Source organism: Pieris napi, chromosome 1, assembly GCF_905475465.1.
Source record: "Pieris napi chromosome 1, ilPieNapi1.2, whole genome shotgun sequence".
Lineage (NCBI taxonomy): Eukaryota > Metazoa > Arthropoda > Insecta > Lepidoptera > Pieridae > Pieris > Pieris napi.
This window is the reverse complement of record NC_062234.1, coordinates 239,055-257,834: the sequence shown is the minus strand read 5'-3', so window position 1 is coordinate 257,834 and position 18,780 is coordinate 239,055. Positions and strand designations below refer to the sequence as shown.

The 18,780-nt window shown below is 31.9% G+C and overlaps 4 protein-coding genes across 10 annotated transcripts; 2 read left to right on the top strand and 2 right to left on the bottom strand.

Annotated features, from left to right (window-relative positions):
• Positions 1-925: 925 nt before the first annotated feature.
• Positions 926-5,095, bottom strand: LOC125053884. 2 transcript variants are annotated; one of them, XM_047655504.1, is made up of 3 exons: positions 3,566-5,095; positions 3,339-3,486; positions 926-3,037 (listed from the first exon to the last, which is right to left on the bottom strand). In XM_047655504.1, exons 1-3 carry the CDS (start codon positions 3,580-3,582, stop codon positions 1,388-1,390), a joined length of 1,815 nt encoding a protein of 604 aa, XP_047511460.1. In that variant the 5' UTR covers positions 3,583-5,095; the 3' UTR covers positions 926-1,387. The 2 variants fall into 2 exon arrangements, with proteins under 2 accessions (XP_047511460.1, XP_047511452.1); XM_047655496.1 differs by having other exon boundaries at positions 4,283-5,095.
• A 406-nt stretch (positions 5,096-5,501) lies between these two features.
• LOC125053901 (protein salvador homolog 1) lies at positions 5,502-10,783 on the top strand. Its single transcript, XM_047655515.1, has 10 exons — positions 5,502-5,690; positions 5,761-5,929; positions 8,486-8,567; positions 8,646-8,753; positions 9,011-9,140; positions 9,223-9,333; positions 9,703-9,880; positions 9,961-10,097; positions 10,265-10,397; positions 10,572-10,783. The coding sequence occupies exons 1-10, from the start codon at positions 5,606-5,608 to the stop codon at positions 10,636-10,638; spliced, it is 1,200 nt and encodes a 399-aa protein (XP_047511471.1). The 5' UTR covers positions 5,502-5,605; the 3' UTR covers positions 10,639-10,783.
• Positions 10,770-18,755, bottom strand: LOC125053850 (rap guanine nucleotide exchange factor 2). 6 transcript variants are annotated; one of them, XM_047655484.1, is made up of 3 exons: positions 18,485-18,743; positions 11,206-11,427; positions 10,770-10,987 (listed from the first exon to the last, which is right to left on the bottom strand). In XM_047655484.1, the coding sequence occupies exons 2-3, from the start codon at positions 11,417-11,419 to the stop codon at positions 10,860-10,862; spliced, it is 342 nt and encodes a 113-aa protein (XP_047511440.1). In that variant the 5' UTR covers positions 11,420-11,427; positions 18,485-18,743; the 3' UTR covers positions 10,770-10,859. The 6 variants fall into 6 exon arrangements, with proteins under 6 accessions (XP_047511440.1, XP_047511430.1, XP_047511409.1 ...); XM_047655474.1 differs by lacking the exon at positions 18,485-18,743 and adding an exon at positions 11,550-11,665; XM_047655453.1 differs by lacking the exon at positions 18,485-18,743 and adding an exon at positions 11,522-11,663.
• On the top strand, positions 11,762-13,991 carry LOC125053909 (diphthine methyl ester synthase). Its single transcript, XM_047655528.1, has 5 exons — positions 11,762-12,037; positions 12,439-12,621; positions 12,777-12,948; positions 13,073-13,204; positions 13,513-13,991. Exons 1-5 carry the CDS (start codon positions 11,903-11,905, stop codon positions 13,692-13,694), a joined length of 804 nt encoding a protein of 267 aa, XP_047511484.1. The 5' UTR covers positions 11,762-11,902; the 3' UTR covers positions 13,695-13,991.
• Positions 18,756-18,780: the final 25 nt, after the last annotated feature.

Genomic DNA, 18,780 nt, shown 5'->3' with positions numbered 1-18,780 from the left:
AATGATTGACCTAAGACGTTTAAATTCTAAACACGCGTTATTATCATTAAGAAATTTCCACTGCCAATGGAGCTGCGCTTTAGTTCTTAATTTAGCGATGATTTCATTATTAAAATATACAGGGTAGACCCTTTGTTTAGTTAACTTTCGAAATTTTCTAGGAAAACATTGATCAAAAGAGCTATATAGAATGCTATTAAAGTGTTCCACCGCTTCATCGACATCATCAATAGCAAGTAATTCTCTCCAGTCTACGTCCTCTAGAATATAAAATAATGACAAAAAATTTCCTTTATAGAAGTTCCATTCATTTACGTTAGTAATATTCGATGGTTCACGGGTTTGCGCAGGCTGGTAAAATTTGTAATTAAGAGTTACTTTTAAGGGTGGATGATGAGCGTCAATTCGGGATAACTCATCACCTGAATCTACCCCTACCACATTCACACTGCTGTAACTCGACTATTCACCGGTAAGGACTGCATCTAATACCCTGCCGTTCTTATTCAATATTTTATTGAACTGAGTTAAGCCCATTTCAGCAAGGAAACAGTTAAAATTCACTATACAACTTTCACTACAGCTATAAAAATTGAAATCTCCTAATATTAAAATCTTATTGCTATTACTAACTACCTTTACAATATTACTTACATGATCAAACCAGTTTATATACAATTTTTCAGAAGTTGAAGGTGGTAAATAGACAACACAAACGTATACGTACTGGCCCATAAAATTAAACCTAGCCCAAATATCTTCAACATCGCTGCTTTCATATTCAGGTAAACGCGTCAATTGTAAGGGTGATTTTGACAAAATTCATGGGTAAGGGCGACTTACTTTGCCACTTTTTTTGTTATACATACATATGTGAAGCCAGATAAAGTTTTCATTCCAAAAACAAAAATGAAACACTATTAAATTATAATAATTATATAATTACATTACTTATAATTTGTCACGTACCACATCTAATTTAAAAACTCTACATAATCAGTAAAATCACAAATAATGTTTACGTGTAGGTATAGAATTAATTACTTTAATTAATAATTTAATATTTTTAAAAAATGCCGAGAGCAAATCAAATGAAATGGTGTATTGGTTGGACAAAAAATTGTCATCTTGTTGACTGACTTTAGAACGATCTCATAGCACTTATTAAATTACAGTAAAATGAACGATTAGTTTTTTCGCTTTTACATGTTTTTATCTTGAAACCTAAATCAGTTTACAGGTAGGATTCTGAAACGAGAATTTAAGAGACGGTGCTAATTTTGACTCCCGTTTGCCAACGTACTGGATATTTTGATATACGAAATTTATGATTCGCGCTAAGTAGGTATTGTTTCTGAATATCACCCTTAGTCACTTTGCTTTTATTTTATGCAACATTCAAATCAGTGCTAAGCTTTTCTTGAGAACCATATTTTTCATTTATATTTGCAACTACCGTTTCATCACTACCAGGCAGACCGTCTTCTATATTAAGCTGCCGCTCTACAGCATTCTCCAATACTTCGTTCGACATTGCTTCCTGTGCATAATCTTGAATATAAATATTCTCTATATTTCCTACATTTTCTTCATATACCGAATTTTCATCAATTTGCTGTTCAGTCCCCAAAGGAGTATCTGCTTGTTGTTGACCATAATTTTCGTAGAATTGCTGTTGTTGATAATCTACGCCTTCATTTTGGGCATAGTCTTCAGTATATTGAGTTTGTATTGGATTGTCTTGATATGTACTGAATTGTTGTTCGTAATGGGGATCGTACTGTTCTGTTGACTCTTCGTGTTCATTAACGTTTGTAACATATTGATTTGGATCTTCTTTAGTAGCCTCATAATATGAATACTGTTCATTGTTTTCGTAAATATCACCTGCGACCTGTTCTTCATTGTAAGGATAATTAACATTTTGGTCTTCAGAATAAAATAAGTCTTTTTGTTCTGTTTCAAATTCTTCTATCTGAGATTGGTCCTCTACATTTCTTTCAATAGTTTGAGGTGTCATAACTTCGATTTCAAGTGAAGGTTTAGAAATTATTCCCAATTCACCAACATCTGAAGAATGTTCCTCGATATTAATTTTTTCATGATGTATATCCTTATTTTCTTCTATTTGGTGATCAATAGGTAAATTAATGCACTCTGTGACTTCTTTTCTTTCTGGAGAGTCAATAGATGACGAGTTGTAATCTTGTGATACATTATTAATTATTGGTTGAGCTGTTACGTTTTGTGATATCAATTCATTGTTCATGGTATTGTAATCAGCTTTTGTTACATGTAATGGTATGCACTTGTTATCGCTATTATCCTTTAGAGATTCATCATATTTTTGGGTTTCACTATTTGAGTTTCTTATCTCATGGTCTTTTAGTGGTTCAACCTGAGTTTCTTGCATATCAAATTTTTCACTACAGATATTTTTTTCTAAACAATCACGCACTATTTTTTTTTCTTGTGGGACACATTTTATGTTGAATTCATTAGTATTTGTAAGCGTGTCTGTCTTACACAAACCATTTTTCTCATCCAATTTATATTGAATATCTTGTTTTGAATGAGTTTCACTAGTAGGCATCTCATTTATATTTTCATTACATAAAATTTCTTCAACTGGTTCGCTTTCCCTATTCAAATCAAATGAAAAATTCTGATTAGTAAGCAACACGTCTTTTGTTGGTAAATCATTGTAAGTATCATCTTTAGCAATATATTCTGTATAATGACTAGATTTTTGTTCTTTTTTTAATTCATCTAATATGTTATATTTACGTTTCCAATCAGAGTCATTCTCTATCGGTGAAATGGTTTTTTCTTTGTATTCGTTGCAATATTTAGATTGTTCTGGCGAAATTTTAGGTATCAATATGTACTTTTGGCTAACTGCCTTTAGTATTGCAGACTCTTCAAAGTTTTCGGCCAAAGGATGCTTGATATTTGGTGAGCATGAAATATTTTGGTTTTTTTGGTCATATTCGGGTCGCTGAAGAAGTCGTATTTGATGACAACTGGTTGCACATTCCTTTGAAAAAACAACCCTCCATTTTTAGTGGTCTAATGATACTCTAATTTTTACAAAAACTGTTACTACGTAGGCTACACAATTACAAAAAAAAAACATTATTAAAACAGAGTCTAATTACAGGGGTTCGATACTTGGAATTTTGTAATGTGCACTTCGAGGAGTTATATAACAATATCGGAAGAATTTTGGCAAAATTCATAATATCTTAAAGATTGAGTGCGTTATTTTCTACCATTTTAAAAGCCTAAGGGAAAGCCACTTGAGTAATGCCGCGAGCATTAGATATTATTTCTTTTACCTGAAATCGTACTGACGAAACTGTTGAGGATGTCTGGAATTTATCCAGCCATCCCATTATGTAATCATTACGACCTTTGCGTTTTCTATCTTCTTCGAGGAATGCATCATATTGTTTTCTTAATGCATTTATACGTTCTGATTTAGCCCTATAACACATTGTTATATTAACATTAGCATTATTATCTAATATGTATTTAAATTAACTCGTTAAAACCATACACTAACTTTTTGGATTTTCCCATTTTTAAAAACGAGGCTGACAGTCAATATTGTGAACATTAGCTGTGTGGTTGCACACGGCAATGCCGCGTTTTCAATTATTTTATGAACGAACGAATTGTACCAGTACAGACAAGAATAATAAAGTGACTGAACTAAAAAAAATATACATCGTGTTGCATATCTGTTGATTTATATTTCAATATTAATAACGTGAAAACTTCGGACCTAGATGGATACACTTTCGGTAACTAACACATTCCTGTGATCTTTCATTATTACTATGTTTTTCGTTCTTAAATGCCGTCGTGAGTCACATCAATGAGATCTATCTCTCTACTCTATATCTAGTGTGCAACCGTTAAAAAGACTAGGACTTTGGTGGTATTAGTAATGAGTAAAAAATAAATTTGCAAAACAAAATACCTAACAGGACTAATCTAATCTGTCTAAATCATATTAGTATGTACGCTGATTTTCGTACCAGATACCTATTGATACCGAATTTCACGAGCATGCATGATAAAGGTCACAGCGACCTTTGAAATTTGACCTTCCACAATGCCTTTGAGATATTATGTAGGTAGGTACCGAATAAATAACTTTTAAAGTGTACGAATATATCCAAGTACGAATATTATCGAAATTGGTATTTAGTGTTAGAATTCAGTTTTCGTTTTATACTGTGTTGTGATTTTAATGTTGGTGTATGTATATACTTACTTTGAAAGTTTAATATCCGTAAACCTTAGTGTTTTTACCGCACTTAAAAACTTTATCAACATTTTTGAGGCCGTGGACTTTTTTATATTTTCTATGTTATTTCATGAATCATATGTGACTTTTTGATTCGTTCAAGATCTTTCAAATAGGTACTCACAAAATACCAAAGATAATGCAGCGCATTGAGACAGTTTGAATATTACTAGATAAAACTAATAATGAAACAGGTCTTTAAGAAAAGTTTACAATGTTTATAAAATTTGAGTTCAGCTTTAAAATATAAATACCTCTTAATCTATACGTATATTATACGTATATAATTTATTGTGAATTTAGTTGTTTATTTGTCAGTGAAACTTATTAGGAGAAAATGTAATACTAATACCATGTCTTTTTTATGGCATATCAATCAATAAATTTTGTCTTCGCCTAACATTTACCGGATATTAATAATAAACACCTTAAAAGTTAGATTTCCATATAGCTTACAACTACCTAGAATTTTATGGATAAATTCTTGATTATTTACAGTTTACTTTTACATTACTTCTTAAAGCTTTTTAAAATCATGTTACCTATATACTAATTACTCAATAACATTTTATTTAAGGTACTTTATATATATTTTTTTAACTATAATTTATTTAAAAAATAAAAACATGGTTTTTGTTTAGGGCTTGAACTTGAAAGCGCGTGACGTCTAAAGGCCGATTTACATTATCTTAGTGTTTAGGAGAGTGCTTTAGGATAGTACTTTAGTTGAAACATGTAAACGCTACTTGCTTTAGTAAACGCTACGCTAAAGAACTTGCCTTTCAAGTTGTACTAAAGCACTCTCCTAAACACTAAGATAATGTAAATCGGCCTTAACGCTAAGGACGCGTTTGTGTATAACTGCATATTATCATTTATCATAATAATGCACAAATGCGTCACTTAAGGCCGATTTACATTATCTTAGTGTTTAGGAGAGTGCTTTAATACAACTTGAAAGGCAAGTTCTTTAGCGTAGCGTTTACTAAAGCAAGTAGCGTTTACATGTTTCAACTAAAGTACTATCCTAAAGCACTCTCCTAAACACTAAGATAATGTAAATCGGCCTTTAGTGAGGCCTTAAGTCAAGACTCGAGAGAAGTTATACTCGTTACTCTGTTATAACCTTGACTGTCAGTTTCATAATTCATAGTCTGTGGCGTACTTTCATTGACATGATTATATTATATTTATCTGACATCTGAATTGTAAAATAAACCTTGTAAGGTAATGAAAAAGAATATTTTAGGATGTTATATTTTTTTTAAATTATAATATTTTGAAATCACGATGATATCACGCAAAGGTCAGAAAACGATTAATGAAGGTGTCGTTGGTAAATATATCAAGAAGGATACTCCTCCAGACTTGCCAAGTAAGTATTTTAAATATTTGTTACTTTTAGCCAGGATTCGAGGAAATAACATATTATAATATTGTTTTAGTTATCAATGTATGGACTACTGGTAATAACTGTAGAAGACCTCGCAGTCAACCTTTTAGTACTAATGATAGCAGTCAAAGTATTGAAAATAAGTTTGGTAAAGCGCAAACTATAAGTGGCCATGCTGGGAAATATACACCCAGTGAATCATCTCCAAACTTAACACACAGGTCTGTAAAAGATTACATTGAGTTAAATTATTTAAAAAAAAAAATATGTATATTCATGACAAAATATATTGTAGTTATAGTAAAAACATTAACAATTACTTTATTAAATATATAATAATTAACACAATTACTACTACTACATTTTAGTTAATGTTAAAGTTAGTTAGTTAGTAAACATTTAAAGTTAAAATTTCTACATTTTAGTACTATAATACAGGAATTTTGAGGATACTAACAAAGCTAAATGATGTTAAATACTTTACTAGAATAAGTGCTTACAGTTTTAATTTTCATTTTTAATCTAAAAAATGCTACACCAATTTTTGTAGTTGTCAGGCAAGAAATATAAAAACTTACAATTTACCATTAGCCCTTGCTTGGCATTGTATTACCATTGCATAACATTTGACATAAGCATACATACATTGTATAAATTAGAAATATAATTTTTTGTTTGTATATCCAGTATATTATTATCAATTACTTGAGCTTTTATGAATTTTAGAAGGTCTCGTTTGCTAAGAATCCTTTTTGATCTACAACCTTTGTTTTAATCAGTTGCTCCATTTAAATGATAATGAGAAAATGATTACAAGTTATGTATTAAGATTTTTTGAAGGTACAAGGTAAAATTGAAAAAAATATAAGTATTTTTTATAAATTATAAGTAGTTAGTTGTTGGTTGATGGTTGCCCATTTTGTGACCACCTGAGATATTTTCCTCTGCAGTTTGGATTAGTTCTTCTGCAGAAAACTTTGTGGCTGCAATGTCACTTACAGATAAGGTAAATCTTAGCAATAAGAATAAAAAAAAATTATTTTTTCCAAATTTCCGAAAGTATAGTAGCTATATAGATCCCTGTAAGTACTTTGGTATTGATCCCTGTAATGTAGACATAAATATTATGACCTGATGTTTTTACCAATATTGGCAACGGTTTATTTGACTGTCCTGACTTATTGCCACTTTTAACATTTCACACCCCTTTTTCATACAATATGAGGCAAACCCAACTATTTTAAATTCCTTGGTCTAATCCAAACTATTTACGTAACTCATTCATCTATAGTATCCCTTCAGATTATAACACAAATTTAACCAGCAAATAGATATATTTAATATAACTAAAAAAATGGTTAAAAAATTATATAAAAACCTCTGATATCCTTTAGTAGACATAATAGCTTTGTTATTATAGTATAAGATCCCGCTATACAACGACCTTCACCGAGATGCTTATTTAATGAAACTTATTTTATATATAATTTAATATGTCAATAAATATAATCCATATGGGTTGCCTAGCAAATTTTAGTCCAGAGTATGTTTAATTAATATTTAAAAAAATTTTTTTTTTTATAATTTGCAAATTTTTTGAACTTTTTTCAATCAATATTTTTAATCAGGGTAGTATTATATATGTATCACTATAACCTTCTTTTATACTAAAGATGTATATATACTTTAGTGTCATATAAAAAATATACACATAAATAATTAATTGATTAAAAACAACCTAACGTTTGCATATTCTATGGGCTTCATACGTTCGTTTGGTATAGAATTTATCTAATAATCATACCGGTGAAATGTTTAAAAAAAATTTTTTTTTTTAATTAATTAAACATACTCTGGACTGAAATTTGCTAGGCAACCCATATGGATTATATTTATTGACATATTAAATTATATATAAAATAAGTTTCATTAAATAAGCATCTCGGTGAAGGTGGTTGTATAGAGGGATCTTAGACCATTATATTAAATATATTATAATGATCAATGCATCTTACAATAATTTATCTAATATATAAAATTCTCGTGTCGCGGTCTGAGAATCCACCCCTAGGGTTAGGGGGGTTAGGGTAGAAGGACTCCTTTCTCCGCAATTAGACTCGAGGTTGGTCCGTTGTGCGTACAACTCGTGTCGCGGTGTTAAACTAGTTAAACTCCTCCGAAACGGCTTGACCGATTCTCATGAAATTTTGTGTGCATATTGGGTATGTCTGAGAATCGGACAACATCTATTTTTCATCTCCCTAAACGTTAAGGGTAGTCCACCTAAATTATAATTTTTTAATTTTTAGATAAAAAAAATTTTTTTATTTTTTTATGATACAGCATTAAGAAAATACATAAAACGCCTAATTTTAACCCCTTTACGATCAACCCCTATTTTTTATTATAAATTATATACATGGCAAAACGACGTTTGCCGGATCAGCTAGTTATATATAAAATTGTTTTTTTTTTGTATAAGTAGGTAATAATTGTTAACTGTGGTTTATGTTTGAATGTCTATTCCATTTTTGGCTTTTGTGTATAATGTAATTGTTTAGATATTGTATAATAAGTAGCTGTAGGAATACTGATAAGCAAATAAAAAAATATCTCATATCTGGGCTATGCCTATTTATTTTATTAATGAATGAAGAATGTATTGCATTATTACTATTTTTTGAACGTCCCTTGTATGAGTCTCTGTTATATTTAACACAGAAATGTTACAGTTAGGGTTTTTTTTAATCACATCTCATCATATAATGTGTTTTCAGGTTTGCTAATATGTCTACAGGAAGTGAAGTTGGTAGTGTAGCCAGCAATTATAATTCCCAACTTTATTTAGATCCTACTTTGGTAATTGGTATAGAAAATATTTTTGTTAACATTATGACTCACAGATTCTAATAATTAAGAGATTGTAATGAATTCTAGGCTTCACATTCAACACTAAATGATATTGATGATTCATTTAGCCGTCAGAGCAGCTACAGATATTACAAGCAAACTCAGGAGGATCCTATATATCAGAATCAACAACAAGTAATTAATGACAAATTATTTTATCTTTGTATATAGTAAACAATCCCATGGTATCATTTCATACAAGTGCCCATGAAGGCAGGCGTGTAAAAACCAGTATATTTTACATAAGGGAATAATAAATCTTTTACATATTTTCTCTATATATATATAATATAATTACCAAGTTCATTTAAGGTAATAGATTAGAATAGAATTTTGTATCTTTGTAACTTAAATTTAATAAAATCTGGTAAAATCATTCTTATTTCAATCAGGTTCAACAACAAAAACAGCAACAGTATTCATCAAGAGAGACAAGCATGCAAAGAATATCATCAAATTTGAGTCTGGCTTCTAGACATCATCCACCGTCACCACACTCTATCCGACTTCATGCTACTGAGTGTAAGTATTCTGTGCAAAGTATTTTAGTATAATTACAAGATATTGTACCTACAATTAATAAAGCATTGTCTTTTGCTTTAAGCGTATAATGCAACAAATCAAGGATCTCCAATATATACAAACTATGTAAACCCTTTACCACTACCATATCATAACAAAAGTCATGGTGGTAATTTGATTTCATCCAGTCAAGGTTAGTAAACCATTCGACCTTATAATATATTCCATTATTCGTATTTTGCAATATCTTCTATTCTATCAATATGTTGGTTGAATAGGGAATTTTCTTTCTATGAAAAATATTTTGTGTTTAAAAATATACAAAAGTAATTTTTAATCTGTTACAACTGTGTCATCAAATTATGTTGTTGTTTTTCTCCAAAGTAGTAGACATGGAACATTTAAATGATTACATTTTAAGACCTTTCACATTTTTAAAATAAAAAAAAACAAACAAAATTTATAGACATGATGCAAGTAAGTCATTTTTAAAAAAAATCAATATTAAATTGAAAATAGATAAAATAAATTATATTTTAATTTTCTATAACCCATATGGTAGCATCGGATGAGTGTGACCTACCTTTGCCACCTGGATGGTCTGCTGACAGGACACTCCGTGGCCGACGTTATTATATGGACCACAATACTCAAACAACACATTGGACACATCCATTAGAAAGTGTGCCTCGACCCTGGCAACGTGTTTCAACACCACAACATGGAGTTTACTATTTTAAGTATGAGACTCAATGATAATTTTGAATATTTAGATATTAAATGTTAAACTTGCTCCCAATAGTAATTTGTGATTTTTTAGTGAAATCACACAGCAGACTACATACGCACATCCATGTTTAGTGGGAGGCTGCTATTTAGTAAGCCCACTAGTCCCTACTCTGGTACCACCATATCTTTTAGAAGAGATACCTCACTGGCTTGTTGTTTATTCAAAAGGTAAGAAAACAATTACTATCCTCTTTATAGAACTTGTCCCCCTCCGATTATTTTAGTATTCTTTTTCGAAAGTATATTATACTAAAATATATCTTCAACCTCTAATGTCAATTGTCTACCCTTCCCTTGCCTTAGAAATATATTTTAAATACAGTTATTGTTTACAGCTGATCAAGAGTTGGATCATAAACTGCATTGGAACATGTTTAGACTGAGTGAATTAGATTGCTATTCAGATATGTTGACACGTCTTTACAAGCAAGAATTGCAGTTGATTGTAATGAAATATGAACAGTATAGGTAAGCCAAATATTTTTTATAAAATGTTATTACTACTTTAATAAATGTTGGAAAACTAATGAAAGATATGTTATTATATATTTGGTGAATAATTTTAGTTCAATGTGTAATATAAATACAATCACTTTTCCTGCTCAGTATAATAAATACATTTACAGTATAAAAACATTTCAGGTCTGCATTGTTGCAAGAATTTGAAAGAAGAAGACGAGCTAAATCATACAGTACACATTCTAATTAAATTTTGAAATAATATTTAAACTGTGATTAAACTAAATAAACTAAACAATTTTACCTAATAGGTAAAATTTGAGATATGAAGAAAGTGCCTTAAATGCTGTCCACAAATTGGAAAAAAATTAAATAAAAATATATTTTTATACAAACCCCTTATTTTAATTGTATTATAACCGGACAATAAATTATTGCTTACAAAATTATTATATACACTGTTCTATTTTATTAATTATTGCCCTTGTTAGATCTAACTTCTTTTCCATCAACAATATCATATTCATCTACTTTTGATATTCCAGAAATTCTTATAACTTTGGCATTTTTAATACCTAGAGTATTTGCCCAAGAATGGCCTGTAAAAGAAAGCACTCATAAGATGTTTATAAAAACACTCATAATTAAAATAATGTATAGTTGCAAAACTATTGTTACTTCAATGTGAATTTTAAGAAAAGCTCTAAAGATTTTTTTTTTCATTTGTTAAATTTCATGTTAGTTTGGTTATTATTAATCAGGAATGTTTCAGGTCTATTAAGTGTCCTAGAGACTAAAAAGAATATAATTTACGTACCAGGGGACATGTTTTTATCTTCGTCAGATTTTAATCCGTAATAATGAGCCCAGTCTGATTTGCCTTGATAAATGGAATAAACTACTAAACCAAATGCATTCCAAGCAAGAAATCCGTAAACTAAACTCAGTCGTTTTTTCCATAGTACTGCAAAGTCTTCAGGAATTGGTTTTGTTCTTTTTCTTATAAATGAATGCCACCATTTATAAATCATTTCTAAACCTTCAATATAAATAAGATAATATTATGTAAGTGAGGTAAAAAATTATATCATCTAAAACTACAATTGAATGCGAAATACTTGGTAAAGCATTACTTAATCTATAAAAGCGTTTACACTTTACTATCAGTTATCACTAATATGTAGTAGTTAGTACTTAGTATACACAACACGGCAAGTATATTTCTATACTATTAATAATAATTAAATATTAATTATCTCTAATCTTTCGTGTCACAGACTACTATCAAAAAAGACAATCATTATTATGACACTTTTGACGAATATTTTCGTCAAAACTAAAGAGATGTAGAATATTATAGTCTATGATTTACGATTTAGGTTATTTTCAAATTTCATTATAAATTGAGAAAACATTGCGGATACTGCATATTAGATAGATATATCATATCATATATATATAAGCTAGGTGATTTTATAAACTCTGAAGTCTGAATTAAAAACAGTTTTAAAAGTATGTTTTATTTAATTGGACTTGGCCTAGGTAATGCTAAAGATATAACAGTTAAAGGGCTAGAAATTGTAAAAAAATGTGACAAAGTACTTTTGGAGGGATACACATCAATATTAACTGTTGGTCACAATGTTTTGGTAAGTTGTAATTCACTAGTTTCTTAATGCCCATTGCGCGATTACTTCCCTTTGTTATAAACGTAGTATGCAGAATTGTTTAAAAGTTATAAAATACAATGAAAACCAAGGCAAATATTTTTTACAACTTTGATATCAAATAACACTATGCATGTCTTAAATGATATTGAATATTTTAGTTTGCAACTTAGAAAATTATTGTTTATATTTTGGAGACCACAACTGCATTCTGTGCAGTTATATTGTATCATTTATTTATTATATATCTATAGTTGACATGTACTCAAATTAGAACATAATATTAATTACTAACTGGTTACCATTATTTACTAGTTCCTAGGGACTGAACTATAAGGGTTGCCCTGCCCTTTTTCTTTACTTTTAAATTGAGATTTTTATAGGAAGAATTTTATGGAAGACCTATCATAATTGCTGACCGTGAACTTTGTGAAAGTCACATTGACAGTTTTTTAATGGAAGCCCGAGATAATGACATAGCTCTTCTTGTGGTTGGTGATCCTTTAGGAGCCACAACGCATACAGATATGTTACTACGTGCCAAGCAGCTAGGTGTTAGAACTGAGGTAAAGTATAATTTATAAATCTATCAAATCAATTTAGTTAGTGTTGTTTGTATCTAAATATAATATTATCTCGGAAACTTCCTATAAGAAAATATTATTTTAAGGCAATACCAAATTTTTTTTATCTTATCCATTATTATTCCTTTCCTCCCCAGATTATACATAATGCATCTATAATGAATGCTGTTAGCTGTTGTGGCTTACAATTATATAATTTTGGTGAAACTATTTCAATACCTTATTGGACCGAAACATGGAAACCAGACAGCTTTTATGAAAAAATTATTGGGAATTATACAAGAAATTTGCACACTTTATGTCTATTAGGTACTTTAGAATATAATAGCAGTAGCATATAGTTACATGATTGATATATTATACCAGTAATGATGATAAAAATATAAATGATTACTTGTTTGAATATTAATTTCAGTAAACAATTTCTTTTTAGATATAAAAGTTAAGGAGCCAACTGAAGAGTCACTAACAAAAAAAGTAAGGCAATACATGAAACCAAAGTTCATGACCGTTAGTGAGGCATCAACACAACTTTTACATATAATAAGGGAGAAGCTAAACTCAGGTTAACTGAAATCTATAACATAAATCTTATTATCTACGTCCAATACTAAAATTACTATAAAAATATTCTTTTATCGAAGGTTTCTTTTAAGTGCGCTACCTATAAATGATGTATGACAGTATAGTTTAATAATATTAAAGACTATTTTATTGCAACAAAATTGACACATTTTAATATCAACAAATATCTTAGAAGATATCATGGTTTTAAAATAACTCAAAAAACAGTGAGTAGTTAGTACACGCGCTTATTTATGTACAAGACGGGTATAAACGTACTCATTAAAGGATGTCAATATTTTTCATCAGGGTTGACCGAGGATACATTAGCGGTGGGCCTGTCTAGAGTCGGTGCACCAGATCAAAGAATAACCGTGCGGAGCTTGAAGGAGATGCAAAACCATGAGTTAGGACCCCCTCTACACAGTTTAGTGATTCCAAGTCCAAATCTTCATCCACTTGAATTAGATTATTTAGCTCAGTTTCGATAATATTCACAAAGACGATTTATTTTTAAATACTTTATTACATGATATGAAAATATTTGAAGATGAATCATAATGTTAAATATTAAATTATGGCTATGTAAATAAATATTTAATAAAGAACGTCGTTTACTTTTATTATTTACATTATGAAAATTATAACCGTTGCTATTATAACGTTATACATATATCGCTACAATAGAAAAGGAGAAAATACTTTCAAATTAAAATTGGTCCACAAAGCTACCAAGAAATCTAGTAAAACGAAAGGATGATATGCCACAATAATTATACATTAAACGTTATTACGTTAAAATGTGATAACTGTATGCGTACAGCTGGTACATAATTTAAAGAATGGTCACCTACTACAGAAACGTCAATCAATAATTATTATACCTTCACCGTTTTACGCGTTCCGTTTGAACCACTATTATAAAAGGTACGTTAATTATTATTTGGTCTAAGTTGCGCGTTACATTACGAATTATTAAAAAATATACACAAACAACGGAATGTAAAATACATCCTTAAGGTGCATTAGGGCATGCCCGAAAAGAACATTTCTAGTTCTAATATTTCTAGTCATAACTGGAACATGGTGGGTCGCGATATCTATAATATTAATAATATATAAAGGCATGGCTACTATGTAATATTACAATAAACACTAAAATAATTAAATAAGACAGTCTTTAACCTTACACATAAGGAATATAAACATGAACTACATTTTAGTATAATATATTAAACGTTTTATGTCATGCTTCTACTCGAGTGAGATTACTAAAATATAAATTTTTGGAAATGGAGTATTGAGAACTTTACACGGCAGAAACTTGTTGATCGTCGTCTTCGTCATCTGGCGTGTCGTGATAGTAATCGTAAGAACGAGTGACACCTTCGTGCGAATGAGCTCGGTTCAGGCGATCGATGCGAGCCACCTGAGCGGCGAGCGTGTAAGGCATTCGCGGAGGAGGGATCGGCCGAACGCAGTTCGCCGTCGCGCACGAGCCGTGCCCGCTGTCGCTCGACGTGGCCGATCCCGTTTTTCTTAATGGCAAGTTTATCAAAGACGTCACACTGCTACTTTCCGCCGATAAATCCACGGGCAGCGGCGTGGGCGTGTCCGAGTGCGATCTCTCGTGTGCGGCGCGGGAACAACAAATTCCCGCCACGGTTCCGTCTCTTCTATGAGAGCACGGGGAAGGTCCGGGGGGTGGCGGAGGTCTCGGCTGGTGTGGACGGGTTTTGGCAGGTTCGGATAGAGCCAATAACTTTCTCACGGCTTGAGGTGAGGCTGCTCCAAATTTATTTCCTGCGAAGCCTTTTTTACTTTCGCTGGCCGACGACGCACTGCTCGTAGTAGAGAGAGATGGTGATGGATGTCGACGGCGCGGCAGGGAAGGTGCCGGACCTGAACCTTCACATTCTAAAGACAGAGCGTGAAGTCTTTCCTCGTCAGTTTCCACGTGCATGCGATTTAAGTATGCTTTCACCCGGCGAACCATTTGCGCTTCCTCAAACATCTTTTTTGGATTTGGCACATTGGAGGACTTCTTTCTTCTTTTTACAGTGACTTGGCCTTGTTGAACTCCAGTTGTTAATTGGTTCAATGCCACCATAGCATTGGAAGGAGGTTGTTTACCGGATTCCAGTAACGTCAGCAAGTCGTATGGAGCACTACACATATTAGTGAGTGTCTTTACCTCTTTGGCAATCATGCGCAATTTTTCAAAATTTACCATACCTTCCACTTTCGTGTCATTTCCGAGATGAATAAATGTCAGATCTTTCCTGACTACAGGATAAAAGGGAATGACAGGTGATCTGCCTTGTTCAGCTGTAATTAATTGCCTGTACTTGGACATATTCCTGGAGGGGTCCATAAATGATTGTAAATCAGTAAACAGTTTAATGTATTTTGTAGGTAATTTGTCCCAGGTCATTCTAAGTCTAGAAACTGCACCGTGACCTAATCCTGAAATTATAGCAAACATAGAATTGTAGTTTTTACACTCTTTGCAATGCCTTGCAACTTTTATAAATTGTTTTATGATTCTAGACCTTCTGACGAGATTTTGCTCATTGACCACTTCTGTTACGACCCAAAACATTTCTTTATTTACCAAACCTGCAAATTGTGATAGCATGGGTGTACCGTATCTACTTTTTAGTTCAAACAAATCGTCCACATACTCAGTACTCTCTATTTGTCGAAATATGTAGAAATCTTGTAATGTCAATTGGACAGCGACTTCCACAGCATTCAGTTGCAAGAAGTGTACAACACTCTCTCTGAGTAATTCCGGAGCCATTTCATCAGGTACCAAAGTTTCACTAACACCATTTGTTTTCAAATAATATCTAGAGCTTAATCCGATTCTTTCTGCAAGATTTTGTAACTGATCAGGTAGCCTATGCTGTTTAATTATTCCTCCTTGTGCAACAGAAACTTCACAGAGGGAGAAATTTGAACTTGGCTCTGTAATACCAAATTCTCGCAAGGCAAGCATTACTACTTCTCTGGCAGTAGTTTCTTTATGAGCTGGTAAATATTTACAAGTTTGATCAGCTCTATACACCTTTAGCACATGTTCAGGGTAATCAGATGACTGATAATCATCATAACAAATTGAAATAAGATCTGGATTACTGTGGGAACTGTAAAATGAAGTGCTTGTGTTTGCTTTGTTTAAAGCATCTGTATTCGAAAGTATACTGTCGTCATTGTGAAATCCATCAGTGATGGTATTTTTTGGCAGAATATTCATTTTCATTAAAGCCTTATGAAGTCTTTTTGGACCCAGTGTCATAAATCCTTTTTGTGGTTCTTTTTTAACATTTATTTCTGGTTGTGATTTCTTTATTGGAGATTGGAAAATCGGAGTCAGGGTGATGGGATCATCGCTAAGTAATTCTGCTGTTGAAAGTCTTGCTCTTGGATCCGTTTGCCATCTGACCATATTTGTACCTCCCCTCTGTCTAGGAGAATTTTCTGGCATGAGTAACATTTGTTTGAAAGCTAAGAAATTACTTTTTACTGTTATACTTAGATGTGTAGATCCTGTAATAATTTCCATGGCTTTTGCATGACTCACATGTTGAAAAGATTGACTGTTAACTTCTAGTATCTGATCACCTCTTTTCAAGCCCACTTCCTCAGCCTTAGAATGTTTTTCAACTTTTAATACAAATATACCATAACCCCTTTCATATCCACCTAGAATAGTAAAATTAAGCGGCTCATCTCTTGTGGGGCGTGACAAAGTAACACTTCTTGTTCTGGCTTTAGCTGAACAAGCTATATTTAACAGTCTCAGTTGGCTTTCCATTTTCTCATGCTCCAAAGCCAATTCAAAATTCTCAAGGAATTCCATCATATTTGGATCAGTTTCAAAATCAGTAAAATGGTTGTTCACCCAATACAGAACTACCCTTGTGACCTTATCACGTACAGATGGTTCTGAGAACCAGGCAAGTAATTGCTTGGCAACTACTAAATGATTTTCAATGAATGTTCTGTGAGTCAATAGAAAATCTTCTACATATGTAGAGTCACGTGAATTATCTTCAATAAGTTGTAACATCAAATGTTCAGGGGTTCCCCTTATTACTACATGTCCATCTTGATGACCAGATTCACCTGCAGCACCCCTGTACTCTGTTACCAATACCACAACTCCATTTTCGTTTTCATGACGTTTTATATTTTCTTCTCCCTGGTGTAAAATACGGTAGTAATCTGTTTGAGTAACACACACAAATTGGCAATCATTGCATCTAGTAGTCATAACACCCCGATGGTACAACCTTTCAAGGGTAGCCTCAGCCATCCCAAAACTGTCACCAACATTCAGATATTCAACTTCTCCATTTTGATGTTCAATACCAACATGTCCATTAATTAATACTGACCAGGAGTCATGTTCCTCTCCATCTTGCATTACAATTGTCTCTGCCTTCTCTACAACTGCAAATACCATTACAGCACATAATGCTCTTCGTACAGTAAGTGTCATATTTGTAAATGCTTTTAAATGTTGAGTAAATTCTAAAAGAATCTCTATATCTTCTTCAGTTCTTTCACTGGGATCTTTTTCGAGACATTCTCTGACTGGATCACGAACAGTGAGACTGTCCATAGTTTCTTCTAAATCTTCTTCTTCATCAGAGTCCACTATAGACTCAAGGAGACCAGACAGATCTACCTCCATATCCATGTCTAAGGAGCTATGAACAGATGTCATAGTGTCACTACCGCTATATGCTGAGCTGGTGTCACTTGCGTTGGAACACTTCAGAGTATGAGGATACAGCTCTGGACTGTGGCGGCCACCACGCCCACCTCTCAACATTGTGAAGCTTCTTCTTTTATACTTGTACACTTCCAGCCCCTAAAATACAAACAAAAGTTAATGCCTCTAAATCAATTAGATCAGTCTTCATGTAAACAGTTACCTACATATTATCTTATTTTGAAACAAACATTTTAATAACATTAGTTTGTTTAATGTAATATGGGAAATATTTTGTGATCATCTATTTTTATTAAGTACACAGCCAGTAGAATATTTTGTTTTTTATGTTCATGTACATATGTTCCTTAAATACACGAATGACGAACATAATTTTCTCTTATAAATAGTAATAAGGTGTCTTCCGTAGCGTCGCGTTGATGGACGTTTTTGACGCTATTTACACATTAATTTCTTAAATTATTAAGTTACAGTTCGGTACTACGACACTGTTATTTAAATTTATTAGATTAAGTTAATAGTAGTATTTAAACAAACCTGTACAGTACAGTATATAATTTGTATTTATTTTGCATTCATGGCGGAACTGTCAGAAATACCAAGATCCATGTTGGAAACCAGCTACAGTTAGTATCGACACAACACATAAAAAGAAAGAAATCGTAATTATGTCCACTGTATGATTACTCGGTTTTAAGAGTTTTGATTTAATTCGAAAGCAACTATGGCTACGACTTTAGAAAGCAACTTTCCCAAACCCAAACGCAGTTGGTAGTTGGTACTCGTATTTCCAAGTTTTGTATCACAGACTAGGAAGACTTTTTTGGATAGAT

Excerpts from the sequence above, each read along its gene's own strand:
- LOC125053901 (XM_047655515.1), top strand. The coding sequence starts at position 5,606 with ATGATATCACGCAAAGGTCAGAAAACGATTAATGAAGGTGTCGTTGGT. Across the intron at positions 5,930-8,485 it reads TCTCCAAACTTAACACACAG|GTTTGCTAATATGTCTACAG; the intron begins GTCTGTAAAAGA and ends ATGTGTTTTCAG. Across the intron at positions 10,098-10,264 it reads GCTTGTTGTTTATTCAAAAG|CTGATCAAGAGTTGGATCAT; the intron begins GTAAGAAAACAA and ends TATTGTTTACAG.
- LOC125053909 (XM_047655528.1), top strand. The coding sequence starts at position 11,903 with ATGTTTTATTTAATTGGACTTGGCCTAGGTAATGCTAAAGATATAACA. Across the intron at positions 12,949-13,072 it reads GCACACTTTATGTCTATTAG|ATATAAAAGTTAAGGAGCCA; the intron begins GTACTTTAGAAT and ends ATTTCTTTTTAG. Across the intron at positions 13,205-13,512 it reads AAGGGAGAAGCTAAACTCAG|GGTTGACCGAGGATACATTA; the intron begins GTTAACTGAAAT and ends ATTTTTCATCAG.
- LOC125053850 (XM_047655445.1), bottom strand. The coding sequence starts at position 18,046 with ATGTTGAGAGGTGGGCGTGGTGGCCGCCACAGTCCAGAGCTGTATCCT.
- LOC125053884 (XM_047655496.1), bottom strand. The coding sequence starts at position 4,344 with ATGTTGATAAAGTTTTTAAGTGCGGTAAAAACACTAAGGTTTACGGAT. Across the intron at positions 3,487-4,282 it reads ACGGATATTAAACTTTCAAA|GGCTAAATCAGAACGTATAA; the intron begins GTAAGTATATAC and ends AATGTGTTATAG. Across the intron at positions 3,038-3,338 it reads TTTCGTCAGTACGATTTCAG|GAATGTGCAACCAGTTGTCA; the intron begins GTAAAAGAAATA and ends GTTTTTTCAAAG.